The 25,042-nt window shown below is 35.1% G+C and overlaps 2 protein-coding genes across 2 annotated transcripts in view; both read left to right on the forward strand.

The window, feature by feature from the left end:
- LOC108998267 (ribulose bisphosphate carboxylase/oxygenase activase, chloroplastic) overlaps window positions 1–14,539 on the forward strand; it is a 41,933-nt gene extending 27,394 nt beyond the window's left edge. The window contains exons 10-12 of the mRNA XM_018974770.2: window positions 11,426–11,481; window positions 13,146–13,238; window positions 14,311–14,539. Coding sequence (XP_018830315.1) covers window positions 11,426–11,481; window positions 13,146–13,238; window positions 14,311–14,418 — 257 coding nt within the window. The 3' untranslated portion in view covers window positions 14,419–14,539. The remainder of the gene's footprint in view (window positions 1–11,425; window positions 11,482–13,145; window positions 13,239–14,310) is intronic.
- A 7,694-nt stretch (window positions 14,540–22,233) lies between these two features.
- LOC108998257 lies at window positions 22,234–23,239 on the forward strand. Its single transcript, XM_018974755.2, has 2 exons — window positions 22,234–22,323; window positions 22,936–23,239. The coding sequence occupies exons 1-2, from the start codon at window positions 22,266–22,268 to the stop codon at window positions 23,145–23,147; spliced, it is 270 nt and encodes an 89-aa protein (XP_018830300.1). The 5' UTR covers window positions 22,234–22,265; the 3' UTR covers window positions 23,148–23,239.
- Window positions 23,240–25,042: the final 1,803 nt, after the last annotated feature.

Raw genomic sequence — 25,042 nt, forward strand, 5'->3', positions numbered from 1 at the left:
CTTCATATTGTTTTTATTATGCAAGTTATATCAAGAGAAAAAGGTTGCTAAGGATATCCGACAGTGTTGTGCTTCTTCACATATTTAAATGTGCACTAATGATATCAAGATGGCTTTGCTGTCAGCCCATCAGTTTGATTCTCATTATGTAGTTGCTCCTAAGTGTATGACCGTTTGACTGAATCGAAAATTTAAAGATATAGAATACCACTGGCCTTTGTTTCATGTTGGACCATCAAGCTTATTTGTAACCTTCTCTTTTAGGGATTTTTTTGTTTTGGTGCCTTGAGCTGTTCACTTCTCAGGGTATACTCAATCCACGAAAGCTTTGGTACTTCCTTGAAAGTGCTGTGTATATACTCTTAAGAGTTATAAACTCATAAGATCCCAATTTCACAATGTAGACAAGAGCTGGGGGAGAGATGGATGTCTACCTCCCCAACTTCAGGTTGATGATAACAATGTCCCTACTTTTATTGGGAAAAAAGAAATAAAGTCATCACCTTAACTGCATAAAACCTAGACTGAGGGGGTCACTGTAACTTTGTAGTAGCTTTCTTCTTCAACATCTCATCAATCAGAACGTTTTATTCTATGCCCCTAGTTTCTCCTCCTATTTCATCCATCCAACACCACAATCTCATTAATAGCATCCCTCTAGCTGAAAATGTAAATTCAAACAAATCATCCTCCACAGTCCTATTCAATAATCACTAGCACCGGCGATCAGAGTTTTCATATCACTTAGCCACTGATCATATCAACAGCCCTTGTGACACAAGCGGCTTCAATGATGGAAATCATCTGCTTACTGGAAATGTCATTTTGACTTTAGTTTTAATCTAGCCTCTCTCTTTTTTTTTTTTGGGATAAGTAATCAGAAGTTTTATTGAATCAAGTAAATAGGCATAACCCAAGTACACAGGAAGTATTCAAGAGAAAACACCTATATACAAGCTAGGAACTAATAGAAGCTAAAAGAAAGCCATAAAAATTATCCCCATTCAGAACAAGAACATTCACCCAAAGACGTAAAGTTCAAAAGAAAAACCCTCTAATTCCTCCCAACGAACGGTCCCCGTCTTCAAAACACCGCCCATTCCTTTCCAACCATAAACACCAAATCAGGCATAAAGGAATCATCTTCCAAATAGCAGCAATATGATGACTACCCTTAATACCTTTCCAACTAGTCAAAAGATCCATCACCCTCTTAGGCATCTCCCAAGCAATACCCGTCCTACCAAAAATCTCATCCCAAATTGTCTTAGCCACCTCACAATGAAGAAATAAACGGTCAACAAATTTGCTATTTTTCTTACACATGAAGCACCAAACTAAGATGATAAGACCATGCTTTCTCAAGTTATCCATTGTCAAGATTTTTCCAAGAGACACCAACCAGAAAAAAAAAAAAAAAAAAAAAAGCAGCGGATCTCTGAATGCACTTCCAAGGAAATTGACCAACATAATGGCAAGTCAATGCTGTATAGAATGAACTAGTAGAGAATCTGAAATTTCCAGCATGATTCCACAGCAATCTATCCTCCATTCCATGTACAATCTTTATGTCATACAACCTTTTGAAAAAATCTGAAACGACACTCACTTCCCAATCATGAACATCTCTAATAAAACTCACATTCCATTGAGTATTGTTTGAAAAGATTAAAGAATCAGCCACTACAGCTTCTTGATCTCTTGCAATCCTAAAAAAGGAAGGAAAAACAATTTTTGAGAGCCATATCCCCACACCAAATATCATGCCAAAAGTGAATTTTAGTTCCTTCACCCACCTTACATTTAAAATGTCTAACAAATTCCCCCCAACCATTCGGAATATATCTCCACAAACCCACTCCATAAACACCTCTTACTTCATTAGAACACCAATTCCCCCAAGCCCTCCCATATTTAACGTCATTAATATTCCTCCATAATGCACCCCCCTCATGGTGATACCGCCATAACCATTTCCCAAGAAGAGCTTTGTTGAAAAGCCTCAAGTTTCGAACCCCCAATCCTCCACAAGAAACCGGTGAACAAACTTTATCTCAACTTACCAAACGGAACTTTCTTTCCTCCCCAAAATACAAAAAAATTCTGAAAGATCCTCTCAATTCTACTATCCATCCATGCAGTCAAAGGAAAAAGAGATAGAAAATACGTTGAAAGATTAGACAATCTACTCTTAATCAATGTAATTCTTCCCCCTTTAGACAAATAAATCATTTTCCATCCAGCAAACCTCCTCTCGGTCTTCTCAATCACACAATCCCAAATCGCCAAAGATTTATGTGGAGCTCCCAAGGGAAGACCAAGATATCTCATAGGTAAAGATGAGACCTTGCAATCCAAGATGTTGGCCAAATCCATAATGTCCAAAACAAACCCACAAGAACCATTTCTAACTTGGATAAAGTAACTCTAAGATTAGAAATAACTTCAAAACATAACAAAAGGGCTCTCCAAGAGCGAAGATGATCCTAATTAGTCTCACTAAAAATTAATGTATTAGTGAAGAGAAGATGTGAGACCTTTATGCTACCAAGAGAATCACCACCCACCAAGAAACCCGACATGAAACTCCCATCCACCGCCTCTTCAATCATTCTACTCAATGCATCCATGACAAGAACAAAAAAAAATGAGACAAAGGATCCTCTTGTCTCAAACCACGAGAAAAAACCAGCCGGGGGAACCATTCACCAAAATTGAGAATCTGTCGTCAAAATGCTATGCCTAATCCACAAACACCACTTCTCTCCAAATCCATCTCTCCCAAGTAAATACAAGAGAAACTCCCAGATCACATGACATATGCCTTTTCCATGTCCAATTTGACAAGAATACCAGAGTCACTCGCTATGATTCTATTTTCTAAACATTCATTGGTAATTAAAACTGAGTTGAGAATTTGTCTCCCCCTGACAAATGCATTATGAAATTTTAAGATAATATTTTCCATCACAACACTCATACGGTTAGCAAGAACCTTCAAGATAATCTTGTAAACCCCATCCATAGCCCCCACCTTTTAAGACTTTTCTTGAATTTCATTTGTTTTTCTCAAATTTCATAAACAAATGAAATTCAAGAAAACCTTCATTACATGGAAAAACCGTCCGGACCCGGAGCTTTATCCCTCACCATTCCTTTAATGACATAAAAAACCTCCTCTTCTTCAAATGCTCTCTCCAACCACTCCGCACTAGGCTGACAATAGACTCAAAATCCAACCTGTCAAGTTTAGGTCTCCATGAGTTTTCCTCCAGAAAAAGCTTTTCATAAAAGTTCACAATATGTTCCTTCATAGCTGAATGATCCGAAAGAATACTACTACCTGCATGTAGAACCTCAATAGCATTGTTTCTTCGATGAAAGTTGGTCATTTGGTGGAACCTCACCTTCCTTCAACTAAAGGACCCAAGATTTTTTGCCTCCAAGAAATTTCTTCCTAAAGGGTGATCTTTTCTAATTCAGCAACCACACCACCTTTTCTCACCCTATCCTCCAGAAGTTCCCCCAACACTTCCCTTTCCTCCATAAATTGCAATTGTTCTGTGAGAAGCTTCCTCTGTTATCCACATTCGCAAATACCTCCACGTTCCATTTCTTTTTAAGGCTTTAAGTTTTCCAGCTAAAACGAAACTCGGTGTACTAGAAAATTAAAACAAAGACCACCTAACCCTCACCTTATCCACAAGATCCTCATTCTCCAACTACATATTCTCAAATTTAAAGTACCTACACCCTCCATTGATACCCCCACAGTCGAAAACAATAGGAAAATGATCTGAACATAATCTTGGAAGTCTTTTCTAACATAAATCAAGAAAATGAACCTCCTAAGAAGAAGAAACCAAGAATCTGTCTAGCCTAGTCCATGTCCTCCCATTAGACCACGGGAAATAGAGGTAAATCAATAAAGGTCCAAATCAAAGTTGAGGTCTGAAAAATCAGCCATCGCAGAAGAGAAATGAGATTCCCCGATCACTTGAGAATTGAGTAATGTTGAAATCCCCATCGAAGCACGACCCACCTTTTCATCCCATATAAATCTCCTATTACCATCCCAATTAAGGCCATACACACCCGCATATGCTCACTCAAACCCATCCTCCACATTCTTGAAGTGACAAGCCACCAAAAATTCCCCCAAATATTAATCTACCAATTCCACAGCCCTCCTATCCCACATAACAGTGATTCCACCTTATGCCCCTTTGAAAACCAATGCAACCCACCCCACATAGGGACAACTCCATAAACTCTAGAAGTGGAGAAGAATTGGAACAGTATTTCTTATTTTCTAAAATAAGGTACAATCCGTATGTCTTATAGACTACAAGGATAAGCTAAAAGGAAAGAATAATAAATGAAAGAATAACAATTGCTAACAAATCTCCTAGAATATGTCCTAAGAATATTTACATAATTATAGAAATTTCTCCTGTAATCCAGGGAGAGTTGACTGTCGGGACAACAGCCAGGTGGAGTTGGTGGAGTTCCTGCCACCATGCGACATTGTTGCTGCTTCAGGCAGCCAGAAATTGCCGATAATCAGGATGGGAGGGTCTCCTCCCTAGACGAAGGCCCATTGTCAACTCGAGGATCATCTTGACTGTATCGGGGCGGGAAACCTCTACTCCGAAGCTCAAGTTCTAGGGGCTGAGGGGGCAAGGGTGGAGGTGGTTGATGATGGGCTCTTTCAGAGTCATGGCTGTGAGGTATTGATGGTCCCTGAGACTCAATCTCCCACTAGTAATGTTGTGGTTGAATGGGAGGGTAGGAACCTATTTGGGGAGGAAGAAAGGGGGGTGACTCCTATCTGGAGTGGGCTTCCAGTGAAGGGGAGCCTATCCCGTTGAACCGTTTGCTACCAAATGAATTGAATGTTTCGGATTGGGTGTTTCAAAAGATGAAAGAAATGCAACACTGGATATGTATGGAATGTGTGGGTTATGAAGGGTAGTTTTTTGCTTTACTTATTGTAATTGAAGCGGGTCATACACCGTCAAAGAAATCAGGGTTGAAAAAACGAGCTCAACCGCCGATTCAAAGGAAAGGGACTTGTTTATTCTTTATGAAGCCGAAAACTGTCTTGGAACGTCCACGGGTTAAATGAGGCGAATAAGCGACTTCGTATAAAAAATTTACTGCGAGAGTGGAGGGCTGACATAGTATGTTTACAAGAAACTAAGTTGAAAAGTGTTTCTAGAAGGTTAATTCAAAGTGTTTGGAGTTGTACTTATGCGGATTGAGCCTATCTAGTATCGAATGGGGCTTTGGGTGGAATCCTAGTGATGTGGGATAAAAGAGTTGTTAAGGAATGGAGGATTTTGTGGGGGAGTATACAGTGACATGCTATTTTAAGAGTGTGGCAGATAATTTTGTGTGGGCTTTTGCAGAAATATATAGTCCAAATGTAGACAACGATAGATGTTTCTTATGGGAGGAACTTGCTGGATTACATAGCTGGTGGGAGATTCCTTGGTGCATAGGAGGGGATTTTAATGTCATTAGATTCCCTAGTGAACAATCTGGTGAGAGTAGGATGCGCCTAGCAATGACAGAGTTCTTAGATTGTATCTTTAACTTAAACCTGCTGGATATTTCTCTATTGGGGGGTTCTTTTACTTGGTCGAATAATCAGACATGGTCCCGGCTGGACAGATTCCTAATTTCACTGGAGTGGGAGGTGCACTATCCGAAGGTGTGCCAAAAGAGGCTGCCACGTCTTTGCTCTGATCATTTTCCTATATTGTTGGATTGTGGTGGCATTCGAAGCTGGCGTCGATACTTCAAGCTTGAAAACATGCGGTTGAAAAGTGAAGGCTTTGTGGATAAGGTTAGGCAATGGTGGTCTTCTTAGCAGTTCTATGGTAACCCCTTATACATCCTAGCCTGTAAGTTAAAAGTTTTGAAAAATGACCTCAAGTTTTGGAATTCACAATCCTTTGGAGATATAGAGGAGCAAAAAAAAACTCATGGTGGAGGAGTTGCAACAGTTTGAGCGGATACTTGAGGTTAGAGCCCTTTTACTGGAAGAGCTATTGTGCAAGATAGAGTTGGTTTCAGAATTAGAAAGAGTACCATCATTAGAAGAGATTTTTTAGCGCCAGAAGTCGAGAGCATTGTGACTGAAAGAAAGGGATCGGAGTACTAAGTTCTTCCATAGGGTTGCCAACTCTCATAGAAGAACTAATACCATCAAAATGCTGAACAATAATGTATGGAGTGTAAGGAGGCCCCTTTGATTCGTGACCATGTGGTGGATTTCTATGAACAACTGCTTACAGAACGTGAGGGATGGAGCCCAAAGTTGGATGGTCTTGTTTTTTATACTATTGAGCCCCAGGAAGCCTCTTGGTCGGAGAGGCCTTTTGAAGAGGAGGAAGTGTATAATGTAGTCAGACGTATGGGTAAAGATAAAGCTCTAGGCCCATATGGCTTCTCGATGGGCTTTTTCTAATCTTGTTGGGAGGTGGTAAAAGTGGACATTATGAATGTGTTTTAGGAAGTATCCTTGGTTGGAAAGTTTGAGAAATGCTTAAATGCTACTTTTATTACGTTGATCCCAAAGAAAATTGGAGCGTTGAAGGTTAAGGATTTTCGACCCATTAGCCTTGTAAATGAGGTGTATAAAATTATTTCCAAGGTCTTTGCTAACAGATGGGGGGCGGTTTTGGGCAAAATCATTTTGAAGCCACAAAATGCATTTGTTAGGGGACGACAAATTTTGGATTCAGTCCTTATAGCAAACGAGGGCTTGGATAGCAGATTAAAGGCTGGCTCTATAAGGATTATTTGCAAATTAGATATGGAGAAGGCATATGACCACGTAAATTGGAATTTCCTCTTGTATTTGTTGGGGAGATGCGGCTTTAGGGCTAGGTGGCGTTCTTGGATTAGTTGGTGCATCTCTACAGTCAGATTGTCAATATTGATTAATGGCTACCCTACCGGCTTTTTCAGCAGTGCATGAGGTTTAAGGCAAGGAGATCCTTTGTCCCCACTTCTCTTTGTTATCATTATGAAGGCCTTGAGTAGGATGATATCGACGGTGGTAATGCATGGGTTTGTGGCTGGATTTCCGATTGGTGATTCCAATAAGGGCATTATTACTTTGTCTCATTTACTTTTTGTAGATGACACGCTTTTATTCTATGAGGCAGATCGAAACCAGTTGAGGGTATTGAAGACGTTGTTATTATGCTTTGAAGTAGCGTCAGGCCTAAAAATTAATTTTGACAAGTCAAAGTTAGTGCTAGTGGGGAATATGAGTAAAACGAGGCAGCTAGCTAGTATTCTTGGGTGCAAGGTAGCTTCTATTTCCATTACCTACTTGGGATTGCCGTTGGGGGCTGCCACAGGGGCCTCATCCATATGGGATTCAGTCATAGAGAAGATAGGAAGGAAATTGGCAGGGTGGAAAAGATTGTATTTGTCGAAAGGTGGCCAGTTGACTTTTATCAAGAGTACACTTTCTAACTTACGTACTTCTTATCTTTGTTCCAATTGCCTGCCAGGGTAGCGACTCAGATTGATAAACTGTATCGTGATTTCTTATGGGGTGGGATAAGGGATGAATCCAAATTTTACCTCGTCAGCTGAGATAAAGTGTGTAGACCAATCTCGTCAGGTGGTTTGGGTATAAAAAATCTGAGAACATTCAATCGAGCCCTACTTGGGAAGTGGCTATGGAGGTATAACAAGGAGACAGAAGCCCTATGGAAACTAGTGATTGATTGTAAATATGAAAGCATGTTTTTTTTTGGGGGGGGGGGGGGGTGCATTGAAGAGGTATTAGGGCCAACGGTGTGGGAGTTTGGAAACACATTAGGAGGGAGTGGGGGGATTTTAGTAGCCATTCTAAATTGGTGTTGGGGAGGGGTTCTCGCATTAAATTTTGGAGGAACATATGGTGGGGGAATGAGGCTCTAAAGGATGCATTTCCAGCTATTTTCCGAGTGGCACGTAACCAGGAAGCTTCAATAGAGGACCTTATGCTTCTATCAGTGGACCAAGTGCACTGGAGCGTCACGTTTAGTAGAGCGGCACAAGATTGAGAAGTGGACATCTTTGAGGCTTTTTTCAGCCTTCTTTATTCTGTGAAGTCGAATAGACAGCAAGTTGATAGGATGTAGTGGACTCCCGCGGGTAATGGCATTTTCTCAGTTCGATCCTTTTATAAGTCCATTTCCCAAGCTGTAAATAATCCATGCCCATGGAGGAGAATTTGGAAAAATAAGGCGCCTCCGAAAGTGGTCTTCTTTACGAGGACAACAATGTTGGAGAAGATTCTGACTATCGACAATCTGAGGAAGCGCCAAATAGTTATACTAGACTGGTGTTGCATGTGCAAGAAATCTGGCGAGACAGTGGAACACCTCTTGCTACGTTGCGAGATAGTTAGAGCCTTGTGGGTGGAAGTCTTTAGTCAGATAGAGTTATCCTTTGTTATGCCTGCATCGGTGGTAGATCTATTGGTAAGCTGGACACTTCCAAGAGGAGTTCAACAAATTAAGGTGGTGTGGAAAATTATCCCGATCTGTATTATGTGGTGTATATGGCAAGAGCACAATGATTGGACTTTCGAAGACAATGAGCGGTCTTCAGAGGAACTTGGAACTTTATTTTTCAGTACTTTATTTCTATGGGCCATTGCTTTAGATTTCATTGGCCTGAATTTTCATGACTTTTTGGTTTCCCTTACTTCGACCTAGATAGGTCTTATCTCTTGTTGTGTACTTGGGCTTTGTCTATATCTATTAATATATTATTGATTACTTATAAAAAAAAAAAATGGAAACTTTCCAACATAAACTATTAATTATTATTTTTATCTATGAACTGATTACCTATAGTAAAAACTTTATCTATGAACTTCAATTTGGTTTACTGAAAACAAATAACATCAGCCTTCAATTTTCAGATTAAATTCTTCACCCAGAGGCACTTTCGAAGATCATTCGGCCCCCGAATATTCCATGAAATAATTTTTGGTTTCAAAAATAACTATTGGCTGCCCTCTCCTTGCCTTTACCTCTGTACGCACTCCCTTCCGTTACATTATAATTGATTGAGCATGATAATCTCTTCAATTCCCTCTCATTTTTAGAGGCTGATCTAACCAAAGATGGCTGACCTGCCTCAATAGCAATGAGAGCTCTGACTTGTTCTTCAAATCCTTTATAGGAAATCGCCATGCAGTCCTTAATTTCATCAGCCTTTCTCATCACCCAATAAGAAGAAATATTAGCCCATTCTAAACCAGGAGGAATAGAACATAAAGGATCAGGGTCTTTCATTAGACTCATCCAACTCATCTGACACTCGAGAAGAAAAAACAGATCTTTTCCCACCACCGATAATCAATTGCACATCAATGGCATTAATCTGGGTACACAATACCCCTGAGTCGTCCTTCTTCAACATCCTCCAACACAACAACCTTACCTCTACCACAAAGAAGCTGCTGAGAAGAGAGGAACAAGGAACTGACCCCTCCCTATGATACTTACAGCAAGAACCATCATCCCGAGCAAAAGAAATAGGATCTTGAATCCCATCTGAAGAAATCTCATTCACCGGAAAAGAAATCGGCATTGGAATACCCTCAGAGGAGTCATCTGAGTCTGTCGACCCTATCTGTGTTGACGGTAATGACGACAGATCACCCGTCAGCTTGGGTTGAGCTGCAACTTGTTTCAGGCTTTAAGGGTTGTGAAGACCTGGATTTTTTAACTTGGCACACATCAGACCGGGTTATATTCCTTTTCTCCAGCCAACTGCACCATGTTTATTAACTTTATTCAGCCCAGAAGAAGAGCCCACCAACTTAGGAGGCCCACTCTTACACCTCTTGCCGGAATAGACCATTGCATTACGGCCTGCGCCCATTAAAAGAGCCAAACCCATGTCCACCTTCAGCAAGCTTTCGATACTTTCTTTCAACCAATCAGTTCAGCCTGGGCATCCTAAACCGGCTTGAACAACGCTGACATGTAGGAATCTTCATGAGAAAAGGAAACCCCTCTACATGAAGAATCCCTGTGAACCTCTACCCCTCTACGACCCGTAATTGCACAACTGCGGTTGACCATTGCTCTGTTATCACGAACAGAAACAAAGGACTGAATGCCCACCATTTGCCGCATTTTTTCCACAAATCCAGCCCGTCCTCTCCCTTTCCTGCCTTCTAGTATAATTATGATGCCCTTCCCAGCACCAGTTCCATACTCAGCCAGTTTCACAAATCTACCATACGAGTTAGGGCATTGCTGAATCAAAAAAGCTCGTTCACCCTCCCTCTGTCTGCTAAAACCCCACGATTCCAGTAAACCTCGAGCACTCGCCAACTCAGCCACCCAAATCACCATCCATCTACTGAGATAGAGAAACTTTGTCAACTTCCTACTTTTTTCAGAAATACAAAAGAGATTTCTTACCTGAGAAAAGCAAACAACTTTGCTTCGACCCATAATCTGGACACATTACTCATCATGCTAAAAAACTCCAAGCCCCGAAATAGATGAGAAAAGCTAGAGGAAAGAACTAACGAATGAAACTACGGAGAGAAACGAAAATGAATGAAGAGAATGGAAATCAACAGAGAGAGAGAGAGACTCATCCTAACTGGGACAAGAAAGATTATGGATTAAAATCTCTAATAATTATGAGACCTTTAGATTTGTCCTTAAACTTGGACAAGAAAGAAAGAACCATCAGCTTTAAGCTGATATATTGGATACTGGAAACTTAATATTAATAATAATAATAATAATAATAATGGATGCTGGCAACTATCCTTATAAAAATCCATTTGCCTGCAGGTTTTTCTCACTTGTCTGGTTCATCTTGATCAGGGGTATGGTTTCATATTGTCTTGGCAACACAAACACACATGTCTGTCTCTGTCTCTGTCTCTATCTCTTTCATCTCTCTATTATGTGTGTATACTGAAACGAAGTATTCCCACATAAACAGTATGAAGGGTAGCACATAGTTACAATTCGCTTTTTGTAATGTTTTAACGGCGCATGTTAAAAGACAAGAAGAAAAAACAGATGTAGAGAAACGTGAGATAGATATTTTAAGTGGTAAACGCTTCCAATTGAAGGAAGATCCATTGAAAATGTTTGACGAATCCTGCACTGGAATAATGTGTGCTGAAATTAATTTTAACATTTTCTATCTAGAAATAGCAGCCTTTAAATTAAGTCTCAGATATATTGGCAGGACAAAAAGATACAAATTTGTTTGCAATTGTTGTTGATGTTGTTTTTGTTTTTGGGCTATTTCATATTGTGTTCCTTTTTTTCATCTTGCTGAAAGAGAGTTAAAATGTGTGGATTCGTGTTGTAAGTATTATTATTGCTGTAGTTTACAAATTGGTGTTTTTGCTCTGTTGATTGGGCAGCTTTGGATTTTTATGGAGCTCTTAGGTCTCGAACATATGACCAGTCAATCTCAAAGGTATGTGATATCCTGGTATGAATTGTGTGAGTCTTGAAAAAACATTGCATTTTTTTTCTTGTTCTCTTGCACAAAGATTGTAAAATTCTAAAGCCTTTCCACCTACCGAATCCCATTGAAACTCTATGAACAGGGAGCCATTACCTATTGACATGTAGGTATACATTTTTTATGTGATGACTCCAGTGTTTTTATCATTGACATATAACCGAATTGTGGGGAGAAAATAAAGTCTGAGAGGTTTTATGAAGAGAGGAGTTGAAGAGGAACTCTGTAAATTTCTTTTTGGTCAGACTACTTGGCATTATTGTCCACAGTTCTCTATATACAACTTTTAGCTGCTTGAAGCAACTACCTTGCTTTGCTCGATGTCACTGAACTTTCGCTTACTACAAAATCCTGAAGTATGTGCTCTTTAATCAAACCTCTTCGGCAAGATAAAGTAGCTATATGGAATTAATCATTCTAAATTTCTGTCTGTTGTTGCACTAGATGTTGATGACCTTGTTGTGACAGAGCAATAGGGAGGCAATAATATTAACATAAAAAGGATTATCTCAGTAGGGGTGTTCAATTGGGCTGTTATTGTCTCCTTGCCAGCTAAATTTGGAAGTCGTGTCATGCTTGATAATTTTTTTTCACTAGTGAAGACCTACCAAAACAAGAACATATATGGATACATGCATCATTACAAGCACTTATACTCAAGTTTCTCTTTTGTTATTACCTAGTATACTTAATATTTTGTTTTCTTGCATTGACTTGGCCTTCTGAACAGGTTGAAACTGTCATGTGAAATTATTTATGATTTTAATAAAGGAATTATTATTGTTCAGTTTTGAGTGTGTGTGTGTGTGTGTGTGTGAGAGAGAGAGAGAGAGAGAGAGAGGGGGGGGGGGGGGGGGGGGGGGGGGGGGGGGGGGGGGGGGGGGGGGGGGGGGGGGAGAGAGGACCGGTGGGAGGGTGCACAAGGATGAAGTGTGAATGGCACTTTGATAAAAAAAATTTTGGCACATAGTTAGCTATTTTTTTTCAAGACTTTCTCTAGTAAATAAGATACTGTTTCCCACTATCAGAAGTGTTGCCTATAGTAATGCCTCAAAAGTGCACATTGGGTGGGAGAATTAATTTTTACTCAGTGGAACTGGGCTTTATAAAGAGCTCCAATTGTAATGTTTACTAGTTCTTTTAAAATACAAGCGCAGATGTGAGTGGCTTTTTCTTTGGAGTGTTTTCAAATGGTATTAGAGTTGACCTAGTAATACCATGTGGCATTGGGTCACAATAGGGCAACAGGCCCTGTCAAGGATGCCAGTGATTTGAATGGGGGAGATTATAATACTCTAGATCCTACATATGATAGATGAATTATGAAAATTATATGAGTCTTTATTGGGTCTTCAGATGCATTGGTTCTTTTTCAAGTGGAACTGGATTTTATATTGATTCCAAAGAATTTCGATTGCAATCTTGGTCAGTCGTTTTGGAGTTAAGTGTGGATGTGGCTAGCATTTTTTTCTCGTTCATTCTATGTAAATAATTAATTTAACCATATTAAGGCTTCCAAGTATTAATTTCCTAAATAGGCAAATATATTTTTCTTTTAAAATTGTTGCTAATACTTTATGCACATTTTTTATTCCAATGACTTTATGTTTTTTAAGTGGATCGATGAGATTGGAGGCGTTGAAAAACTTGGGGACAAACTTCTCACGCGAAAAAAGAATGAAAAACTACCCACATTCACTCCCCCAAAGGTAAGCACGTATATCCTATTTTGTTTTCAATTTAGTTTTTTTATTGCCACCCTTATGTAATTGATCGGTTCTATTTGTTTAGAGTATTGAGCAATGTAAATCGAATCGAAGCAATATTAAAAGTTTGCACAAGGGTTAATTGTAGCTAGTCATCCTAAACTATGGAGTTATTTGCAATGTGCTCATTATATTACAAGTCTTTGCAGTCAACACTCTAGGAATGAATTAATTTGTACTGTAAATCCCACTAGAAATTTAATAAATTAGTGGGAGATGCGGTGGAGTGCAGACTGGAGAGTTTAAATTAATGTGCATAATTTGTTTGATTGACACACCCCAGCACCCGACCCGTCCACTAATCTGTGAGTTTTGGACATTGATTTGGACTGTAGTGAGAGTGGACCTGGCAACCTACAATCAAACTAGAGTGTTGATTCTAAAAATTTGTAGTTTTTTTTTTGTCCCCAGCCCGGGGAGGGGGACATTGCAAATAACTCGTAAGGTTGGATAACCATAATTAATCCTTTCCTGGTGTGGTTGTTTTGGTTGATATATAATGCACTGACATTCAAATGCAAGGCTTTCGAAAATAGATGGAAATTTTCTGGGATGTTATTTGTTCTTTGGTACATGGAAACCAGATCTTGCGAATGCCCTGCTGAAGTTGCGAGTAAATATGGAAAAAAAAAAAAATCCAAAAGTATGTAAGAAATAAGAAATGGATACTGATTCTCAAATGACCTATGGATGTTAACCAAAATGTCTACAACAATTGCTTGAAATGGGTCTATGACTGGTTTGGTGAACTGTGTGACTGAGCTTTCATCTTCAAGATAATGTCAATGAGTAAATGATCATCAAGTGAAGTTTTGTAAAGTTTAGAAACTACTGGAGGTAACCAGAGCCACATTACTCATCCTCTTTTCTGGTATTTGTCTTGTTTGTTTTTCTGTTATTGCTATTTATGTTGTTTTCTTTTTGGCCTCAAATGTCTCTTTTTGGCCCCAAGTGTCTTTTGATTGATCTGAAATTTGATGACATCAATGTGATTGTGCTGCATGTGGCTGTATAGCAAACGATAGAGGCTTTACTGGAATCAGGGTATTCTCTCCTCAAAGAACAGCAGCTTGTCATGGATACTAAACTCTCGAAAGCATACATGAAGAACATTGGTGACTAGAAAGTGAGGCTTTGTTGAATTTTCAGTAACGTTACAGCTTCCGTGTGTTCAATGCTATTGACTTTGTGTTTGTTTAAATGGAACTGTTGAGATTCATCCTGGGAGCGCTCGAGTTCTTTAATTTGCTATTGCATATTTATTTGTTTCCCCATTAGCTAAAGACCATATGTCTAGACAAATTAATGACCCGGCTAGGGCTGAGAAAAAATCCGACTCCAGCTAAAAGTCGGATTTTTTTTAGTCGGAGTTGGAGGTTGCGCCGTACCGACTTCGACTTTGCCCTCTGACTCCAACACCGACTCTGATATTTATAAAAAAACATATGCATTTTTCTATATATTAATCATATATGCTAGTATAGTTATATAGTTATATAATTAGAACTTATATAGTTAGTTAAATTCAATAAAATGCTAGTATGAGCTAATTATTATAAAATTATACACTTATACTATAATATAAATAGATTAAATTGACTAATAATAATTTATTATATGGAAACATCAAATTATGATTTCTATGTAATACTAATGTATAACAAAATATAATACCAATATATAAACACTAATCTATAAATTTGAAATAACATGGAATACTATTGTATAATAACACGAGTATAATAACATGTTATAGTAATCTATAATAACATGTAATTAAACACCATAATACATCTCTATAATAGGAATAAGTTAGACATTAGTATAAAATATTATATTTTATAATGAGTTAATAACATGTAATGCTATAGTATAATAAACATGTAATTAGACACTAGTTAAATAGTAATTGTTAATAATCAATACTAACAATTAAACTTTGTTTTAGTTTTTCTAACTTGTGAATAATTTATTTTTGCAATTTTGGTTAGGTTTTTAATAAAATTGAACAGTGATTGATTTAGTTTTAGTTTTTAATTTTTGAAAAAAATTTGAAAATCCACAATTTTAAAAAAAAAAAAAAAAAAAAAATTGGCTAAATATGAACCTAAGAAAAAAAGCTTGAGCAAAAAGTCCAAATCCGACTCCGTTTCGTCAAGTCGAAATTGGAGTCTATAGTAATTGGAGTTGAAATCGGAGGTCAGATTTGACCTTCGACAAAGTTGGATTTGAAGTCGAAATTAGGGTATTCCGACTCCGACAATGTCGGTGCTTAGCCTTGAATAAATTCATGTGTTATGGTGCAACTTTGTCGACATCCTCTTCATTTAACTTAAAATGGATGAGACCCATTAATGTAAAATATGGATTATTTAACATATTGTTGATGAATAATGATACATGTACTTACAATTTTACTTATATTTTTATTTACAAGATTTATTTTATTAGTTTTCTTTTCAAATTCTAATTTTGAATTTCAAATTTCAAAATCTTTAGTATATCAATAATTATCACGTGGACAATTAAATTGTTTGTAAGTTTTTCTTAAATACATTTGCATTTCTCATTGTTGATTAGTGAAATAATTGAAAAAAAAACCCTCATTTTAACACTAATTAATACTATCCATTTCACTTGAAATTAAGAAAATCATTATTAGTTCGGAATCAAGTTATTTCTTAGAGCTCTTAAATGTGGACGAGATGATTTGTTAAATTAAGTAACATCAAGTCAATATACAATGACATCAAGACACTGCCCATTACGAAACTCATAAATATTGTTTTTAATTTAATAACTTTAATTACTTAAGTCTACAACTAGGGGGAGACGTATTATTGCTATTGTTTTTTTGTGAATCAACTCCTCATTCCCTTATCTCCACTTCATATTGTTTTGAAGCCCTCTTTTTGGAAGAGACAAACGAGCAAATAAATAAAGAGTTTTGCTACTCATCATTCTCACACCTTACATACTATATTTTTTAAAAAAATTTAAATTTAAATTTGTTTTTGGTTTTATTCTTCTTGAACTTGTTGAATTCTTCTCCTCATCATCCAAATACGACACATTTTATAAAAGAAAAAAGTTGTGACATGTGGTGTGTGAGATGATGAATAGATCTTTTTATAAATAAAAAGATAGATTACATTCCCGTTCCCCCCAAACCAATTGGAGGAGAATATGGGTTTCCACTCTAGAGGGATACCATTTCTTTCCTAACTTTCACCATTTTAGGGTTTGAAAAAGACAGTAGCAAGTGCTACCATAATTGACTCTTACTAATCAATGACACTCCAAAATGGGACAAAACCTGTGGAATGGAATGGAAAAGCACACGCATCAACAAAAATGATAGGATGTTGATATCCCAAATTATTATTATTATTATTATTATTGAGACTAAGGGCAGGTTTGGGGGATGAGATGAGAATTTTATGTTTTGTTTTAGTGTTTAAAATATTATGTTTTGGTATTATTATTGTATTGGGATTTGAAAAAATTAAATTGGGATTTGAAAAAATTAAATTATTTATTATATTTTGTATGAGGATTTGAAAAAGGTGTAATAATGAGATGAGATGAGATGAGATGAGAATTTTGTGTCTCACCCCACCCCCCAAACCGATGAGAATTTTTTATATTATACATTCTCAATGATTTATGTATAATATAAAAAATGTAAATTATTTGAAGAATTGTTCATAAAACGAGTTCCATCCGATTACATAAAAGAACATATAAAATACATGCCACCTACAATGAAATGTCTTTAACGAACAAGTAATCAGGCATTTATAGGGTAAGAGATATTCTATGTATGTTTATATCAAACAAATGCAATCTAAAAGAAGAAGCAACTGAGGATGATTCCATCACTTTGTTCAGTCCTTTTCCTGTCTTCATTATGAATTAACTGACAATTAAGTATATATAATTTCCTCAAATGCTAAAACTTGTCCTGTTTACAATGATGGATTTTGGAATTTGTATCTTTATCAAGATATGAAGAGAAAAAACGTGTACATTTTCCCTTCAAAATTAGGTTTAAACCTAGTTTTCTTTTAGAGAAAATATATTTACAATCGTAAATTGTGTAATTGTCGTGTAATTATTTTGAAAAAAGTGAATAAAATATGGGATCCACATGAAAAAAAAAATTAATTTTTTAATAGTAGACTCTACTAATTTTTAAAGCGATTACACAGCAGTTGCACAATTCACAGTTGTATGTAGAATTATTCTTTTTTTTAATGCATGACTTGAACATGGGATAAATTCCTATCATGCTCGCGTGAATAAGTACTATAATATTATATTATTGCGTTTGGATGGTGAGGTATTCTCAAATATTTTGTAAATAGTAATGAAAAAATAATGATAGAATATTGAATAGTAGTAAAAAATAATAATAAAATAATAAATAATAGTGAGATATTTTCAATGCTCAAACTAAGCCGACTCTAACTTTTATCAGACAAGACAAAAAAAGTCTCCCCATATTAATCTCTGCAAATATCTCTTATGATATGCTTATTGGACAAGTAATGAGATGTGATAATCATGATCTATATGGGTATTTATAAAAGAGTAATTCTACATACAATCGTGGAGTGTGCAACTGTCACGTAATCGCTTTAAAAAAGAGTAGGATATACTATTAAAAAAATTATTTTTTTCATGTGGATCTCATGTTTTATTCACTTTTTTCAAAACGATTACGCGGCAATTGTACAATTCACGATTGCAAATATATTCTCTTTATAAAAATCAATGAAGATTATAATGGATGGGAAAATGGGCCACGTAGGATCTTAATAAAAAATAAAAATAAAAATAATTACATTCTCATGTCCCTACACTAGTGATGCTAATTTGTTGGGATTAATCAATTAGCTAGGTGGGGGAGAGGCTTCCATACTTAAAAATCATAACAAGTTCAAAATTAAACACCTAACCCACCAAATCCTCAAGAATCTTAGAGCCATTTACATCCAAAGTCCTTTCCATTAATGATTCTCATCCACCAAACATAAGATTTTGTAACTTTTTGTTCTGATTATTCAACTATGGAATCTAAAATAAAATTATCCTCTGACTATCTTTCTCTCTGTTTTGTCTTCTTTTTTTTTTTTTTTTTTTTTTTTCATGAGAGACCAACGTGTAACATAAAACTAAAATAATTTACTGTGTTCCAAACATCAGTCATCGATGTTTTGTTTTTTTTCATTAAAAAAAACAAAAAACAAAAAAACAAAACAAAACTTTAACTTCTTAGTCAATCTATTTATATGAAGTTATAGAATTTCACATATAAATACTAGATGAACAAGTGAAATATCCTTGGATTAAAAAAGAAACAAACAAACTAACAAAGCAGCCATTTTCGATTACAATTTCCTGCTAACGAAGTTTTTCAGAAAGTTCCAACAGTATGGTTTGTAGAGGTTCCATTAAAAGCTTTTTGAACTAAAACTTCGCCAATATATATTTGAAAAATGTTATTTTGACCACTTAATTTGTCTCTTCATTTTGACACTTTATATATTTTAATTTTTTTATTTAATAATTAAGAAAATGACTATTAGTGTATTGATATATATTTTTTTAAAATATTTTATAATGATAAAAAAAATATGAATAAAAAATAAAAAATATAAAAATATGAATTTAGCCTAGCAATCACTTGGAGCAAGCTACTCTGAGCCGCAGTGTAGCATCGCTCTCTCTCTATATATATATATATAATAGGAAGTGATGAAAGCCTAATTGGTCTAGGGGTATCACTTCTTTCAAAGTTTAAGGTTCAACACTTTATAGGTGTAAATAATCTTTTAAGACCACATATTCACGTGAAAAATTAACAATTTAACCAATTTTGTATAGAGAAATTTTTTAGGATATGGTGCACAAAACCAAAATTTACTTTACATGATGGGTCTAAAGAGCTTTATCTTGAAGATGTTCTCGACATAAAAAAATAATAATAATAAATATATATATTTGGGCACTGCTATGGGTCCCGAATTCGGGACCCATTTTGTGTCCCGAATAGGCATTTTATTTTTTTTGTGTTTTTGTTTTTTTTTTAATGTATTTTTTTAATCATTATAAACATTTTTAAAAAAAATAAAAAAATTATAATATCATTAAAAAATATATTTTTAATCATTCAGTAAAAAAAAAAAAAACATTCGGGACACATTACCGTTGACCGCGCAAGTAAATAGTGCCTTAAATAGTACGGTGACCACGTGAACAATCTTGTGCACAGTAAAAAATTAATTAGTAGAATTATTCCTGCAACATATATGCCATTTTGTGTCCAAATTTTTTACAACGATTTAATTTTATTGCAAATAGATACATTCTCGCCGCAAATACTTATAGTTGATGCGAACTTCCTAAAAAATCATATTCATGACTTCATTGTCATTAAAGGAACAAGGAAAATGAAAATAATATAAAAATTATATTTTAAAGTATATGATAATATTTGTGTTAAATAATAATAATAATAATCATATAGCTAGCTATTTTAATTTTTTTTTTAAAAGTCTTTAATTTGAGGACAATACTAGGGTGCACACGGCCAAATAGGTATTCTAAATATGCAAACTGATGTAAATGATTTTTTTTTAACTTTTTTTAAATATTTTTAATTATTAAATAAAATATAAATTCAATAATAGTCACTTTTTAATATTAAAATATATATGAATGGTTACATTTTACGAATATATTTAAGAGTCTACTATCGTTATTCATTATAAGAAAATTATTTATTTATGATCAGTTAATTTTAATAAAATGATTATTTATAGTTAAAATAAGTCTGTTTTAATCATAAATAATATTTTTATCATAATTAAACAATCACAAAAATCTGTTTTTCTTATTGTGATTATTCAGATCATAAAATCGTGTAGTTTTGTTTAAATGATTAGATAATCCACGTTTTTTTATATATTATTGCAATGAGGAAAAGACAACAACTTGGAAGGTAGGCATCCCAAGCTAGCAGGCCTGCAGCTTCTGCGTGACTTCGTCTATTATATATTATCACACGTCTTTTTCTTACCATATCCGTTGCCGCCGACACCAATATTCCTTCTAACCCCATAGAATATTTCAGATTAAATTATATATATATGATATTTTCTTATTAAGAAAAAGGAAAATTTGTTAAAATTATTATATATGAAGTTTCCTCGTGAGAGGAATTCAAACAGTCAAACCAACACGTTTCAACGTACATGAAGTCAATGATTTAAACCACCAAAAGTAGACCCCGGCAACGCAAAAAGCTTGACGACATTATGAGAATTTTCAGAAGCTTTTGCACCACGTGTTGTTTTTGCCTTTTTTTACTATGAATTTCTTCTTCCTTTTTTTAATAAGAAATTGGTCATGACCCATTTGGGACAGACAACATATCATCATTCTCTTAATTCATGTGCACTACTTTGTAAGGTTCTACACAATTTCATGATCTACTTTGTAATTCAAACCTATACGTGTATAATTTGATTAAGGTACATGGCCCCAAGACCCATGGACCGATCACATGGTTATTAGAAACCTAATGAATGTACCGTCTCGAGATAAAATGAGCAGGACGACCAAAACGCATGAATATAGAATTCAAACAATTTATCATTATTGACTTAGATATCAGAGGTGTCCCTAACCATCTCGAAACACTCTTATCGTTTTTTGGTTAATGCAAGTTGTAAGGACTAGTTGCATGCGGGAACATGAATTAAACACATACTCAACAAATTGAAATATTGACACGAGTTTATTATTTACTATTTTTATTTAATGATTATGTTATGACTCTTTGAGTAATAATCCAAGAATAATTATTTTTATAATTTGTTATATAATCATGTTTTAAATAATTGATTGTATTTATGTAAAACGATATTATTTTTATAATTAGTTTTTTTTATATACATTTGGGAGAGGGGGGTTGGAACTACTCCAGACCTCTATTTTTTAAAGTTGTGATTATGTCAATTAAGTCACAAGCCCTTCGCACGGATCTGTACCATATAATTAGTTATTTTATAAAAGTATTATTAATTAAAAACATGTTTATATAAAGAATTGTGAAAAAAATTGTATGCCTATAATTCTCACGTTATTTATGATCAACTAGGTAATGTTATATGATCAGTAGTCGGATTATTGGATGGACAAAAAAGTAATGTTATATATAGTCATGGAATACGTAAATGCCGTACAGTCGCTTTGAAAAAGAATATGATCTATTATTAAAAAATTAATTTTTTTTTCATGTAAGTTTCATATTTATTTATTTATTTTTAAATAACTACATCATGTTTACATATTTACGACTGTAAGTATTATTTCTCTTGACAAAAGGGAGGAACTAAGGCATGTGTACTTTTTTTTTTTTCTTTTTTGTCTGCGAATGTTCTTTAAAAAAAAAAAAAAAAGATGATTTGGAATAAGGGGTAGATCTAGAACACGAAAAGTGTGGGAGATAATCAAAATTAGAAAGAGCAGGTAAAAAATGAATGAATGAAGATGAAAAGGTGAAGGCACCGTCACGAAGCTAGGGACACCAGTACTGGTCTGAGAGACAAAAAGGAGTTATAATTAAAGCGACAACAAATCTGGTGGGCATGGCACCTCTTATATATATTACTCATCTTTGACCTCACCTGCTAACGCATGCATGCACGCACTCTCTCTCTCTCTCTCTCTCTCACGCAGCCCAAGAATAGTATAAGATCAGAAGATAAAAGAGTACGTAGTACTATAAAGTAGGTGGTAAGGTAGGAAATGACAAGTGGATAGAGAAACTAGAGAGATCGATCGAGAAGAGGTCTGGCCGGGTTCAGAGCTATAGCGGACCGAGTACTTGGAGGTGGAGGTGGAGGTGGTGGGAATTATAGAAGGAAGCTGCCCAGGAAGATCAAAGTGAAAGGGAAGTTGATGGGTTTGTGGCACAAGTTTCTTTTCCCTCATCATCCTGTCAAGCCTCCCAAAACTGGTCTGTCTCTCTCCCTCTCTTCCTTAATAATTTCTTTGATCTTCTTCTTCTTCCTCCTCCTCTTCTTTTTCGATATCGTGTTTTCTGGAAAGAAAAAACAGTAATTATATATTGTAAGTTTGTCTTTATAAAGAACTTAAAATAACTACATAGGATTTGCTGAAAAACCAGTTTGTCTGAGTTTTCTTATGATCCTATATGATGTTCGATAATCACAAGTACAAGAAATTAGAAAATGAGATCGACCCCACTGATTAAGCTAAAATTCAGTACTAGAACTAGAAGACAATGGCAAAATGGTCGTCCGTACGAATTGAAATCTTCAAATCAAATAGCATACTAACATTATTCCATTAATAATACTATATATGAATCACAAGAAAATAAATGTATATATATATATATATATATATTTATAAGTAGGAAAATTGATGTGACGTAATCGATAGATCATGAGATCTAACATCTTTTTCGGTGCTGACTTTACTTTAAGCCAAACCCAATTGAGTAGTGGCCGCCTGCTAAGAAAAGAAAAGAGCTCTCAATTTCAAGCTGCTATAGCTCTGTTTCCCCTTTCTTTTCTTTAAGCTGTGTGGCCTTTGCTTTGGGCAGGTGCTGGGCTTTTGAAGCTTCACAATGATGTACAAAGCTGTGAATATCAGGATGTCCATGTGATGTGGGAAATGCTGAGGAAATCAGAATCAGGGCCACCAAGAGGTCGCCAATGCCATCCCAAGCGCAAGCAAAGGCCCTTTTGGAGGCTCTTTCTGTGGTCTAACAACCATAATGCAGCCTCATCCTTGTCTGCTGATCAAGCTAATTAAAACAACATTCACATAGATTTATAAATGCTCTAAGAATAATACATAGTTGATCGATGTCCTACAGTACTGCTACATGAAATGGCATCGTCTTTTATGATAAAATTGCCAACATGATTGCATTGTACATAGTTTTTGTAAGTTTCCCCAAATCAGCACAAGGGCTTTTGCCTAGGAATTATCTGCTGAAATTCCCTGTGATTATATAGTAATTAAAGTCTCTGATCTCCCAAAGACTAGAAGTTTTATATGCACTTGTCACAAATATAATTCCTAGCATATATATAGATTGGTTTAATATGAACATATATATATGCCGCCGAAAACAACTCGAGAGAAGTTTTTTTAGTCGTTTCCGTAACAAGCAAGACCGGGTCTTACACTATGCATAGAGATTAATGAGATGCCAAACTCGCTGCAGAAGCCAATGAACCAGTACTTCTATAACAAGCAGGGAATCACACAACTTGAGCTTCAGATTATGAGTATATTTTCTAGTGAAAAGTTGGCGATTTAATCAGTTCCGTGTAGGAAAATTTCTGAGACTGCGGTGCACGGGAACTATATTTACTCTACAGGAGTGGGTCCGAAAGGCTTTGCCTTCGAGAGGTTCCCAACATAAAAAGATTCTGAGTATCCCTTCACCAATCAAACAATGTTGTGTGAGCCACATCAATAGTGATCAGAATACATGTCACTCTATATCAAAAGAAACACAATATAAAGACAGCACCACAGGTAATATTGAAGTACACACGTAGAGATGATCAGATTAATTTCCCTAAATCATGTCTCACCAATAATTATCAATTTTGTAATAATCTTTAATCTCATCACAGATAATTTCTTGTTATTTTTTAAATTCAGATATCATATTTGTGAAACTGTGACCTTGATTTATAAAAATATGAAACTCAAATGCTAATTTTGCAATTAACAATTTTTTTAAATATGATTTTTGAGTTCTTTTTAATCAAAGTTTATGAGTAATTGAGTATAAGGGAAAACAAAAGTATAATTCATATAAAGAATCATCTTCTATGGAGAAGAATTAGAAAATAATTAATCACTTTTATCCTATGCAACCTCGATTAATGAGACCAAACCTTAAAGAAATTTTCTCTAAAATTTTTAACTTCGAAGCAAGCAACAATGAAGAAGATAGTGGAGTTTTATACCTTACACAATATTCATACGAGAATTGCTATAGTCATGATAGATTTTATAAAAGTAAAATTATAAATTGACGTTGTTTTATATGATACGTTATATTTATTTTATAATGAAAATAACTTTACATTCTGACATACCACATTAAATCACGTCAGCTTGTAAATTTATTTCTATAAAATTTATTTATGGCTAAACCATTTTTTTTAAAATTCTATATCTTTGAAGGAATAAGCTACTCTATTATGGTTTTAAATCAAGCTTTAATCTCTTCTAAATATGTTATATATATACATATATGTATATATATATATTGTATTCAGTTGAGCTTCCACATCAACAGTATGTTGGGTGTGTAAACAGTAAGGTTTATAAATAAATTTTCTCATATATATATATAAATGATGTTTGAAATCATTGAATGTTTAAGTGTCACATTTCGTTTGAAAAAAAAATTAATAAATATAAAAATCACATGAAAAAATTAAATTTTTAATAATAAATCATACTTTGAAAAAAAAAAGTTTTCGGCCCTTATAGAGAACTCATTCATTCATTCATATATATATATATATATATATATATATGAGATGACGTAATAAATGAAGCATGTATATTTTTTAAACTAAACGAGGCAATGAAGCATAATTAAATGATGTAGGTTGGGGAATGACGGGTTCAAAATAAAATAGACGACCGTTGAAGGAAAGGAAACTTCACCGAAGCCC

Source organism: Juglans regia, chromosome 12, assembly GCF_001411555.2.
Source record: "Juglans regia cultivar Chandler chromosome 12, Walnut 2.0, whole genome shotgun sequence".
In the NCBI taxonomy this organism is placed as follows: domain Eukaryota; kingdom Viridiplantae; phylum Streptophyta; class Magnoliopsida; order Fagales; family Juglandaceae; genus Juglans; species Juglans regia.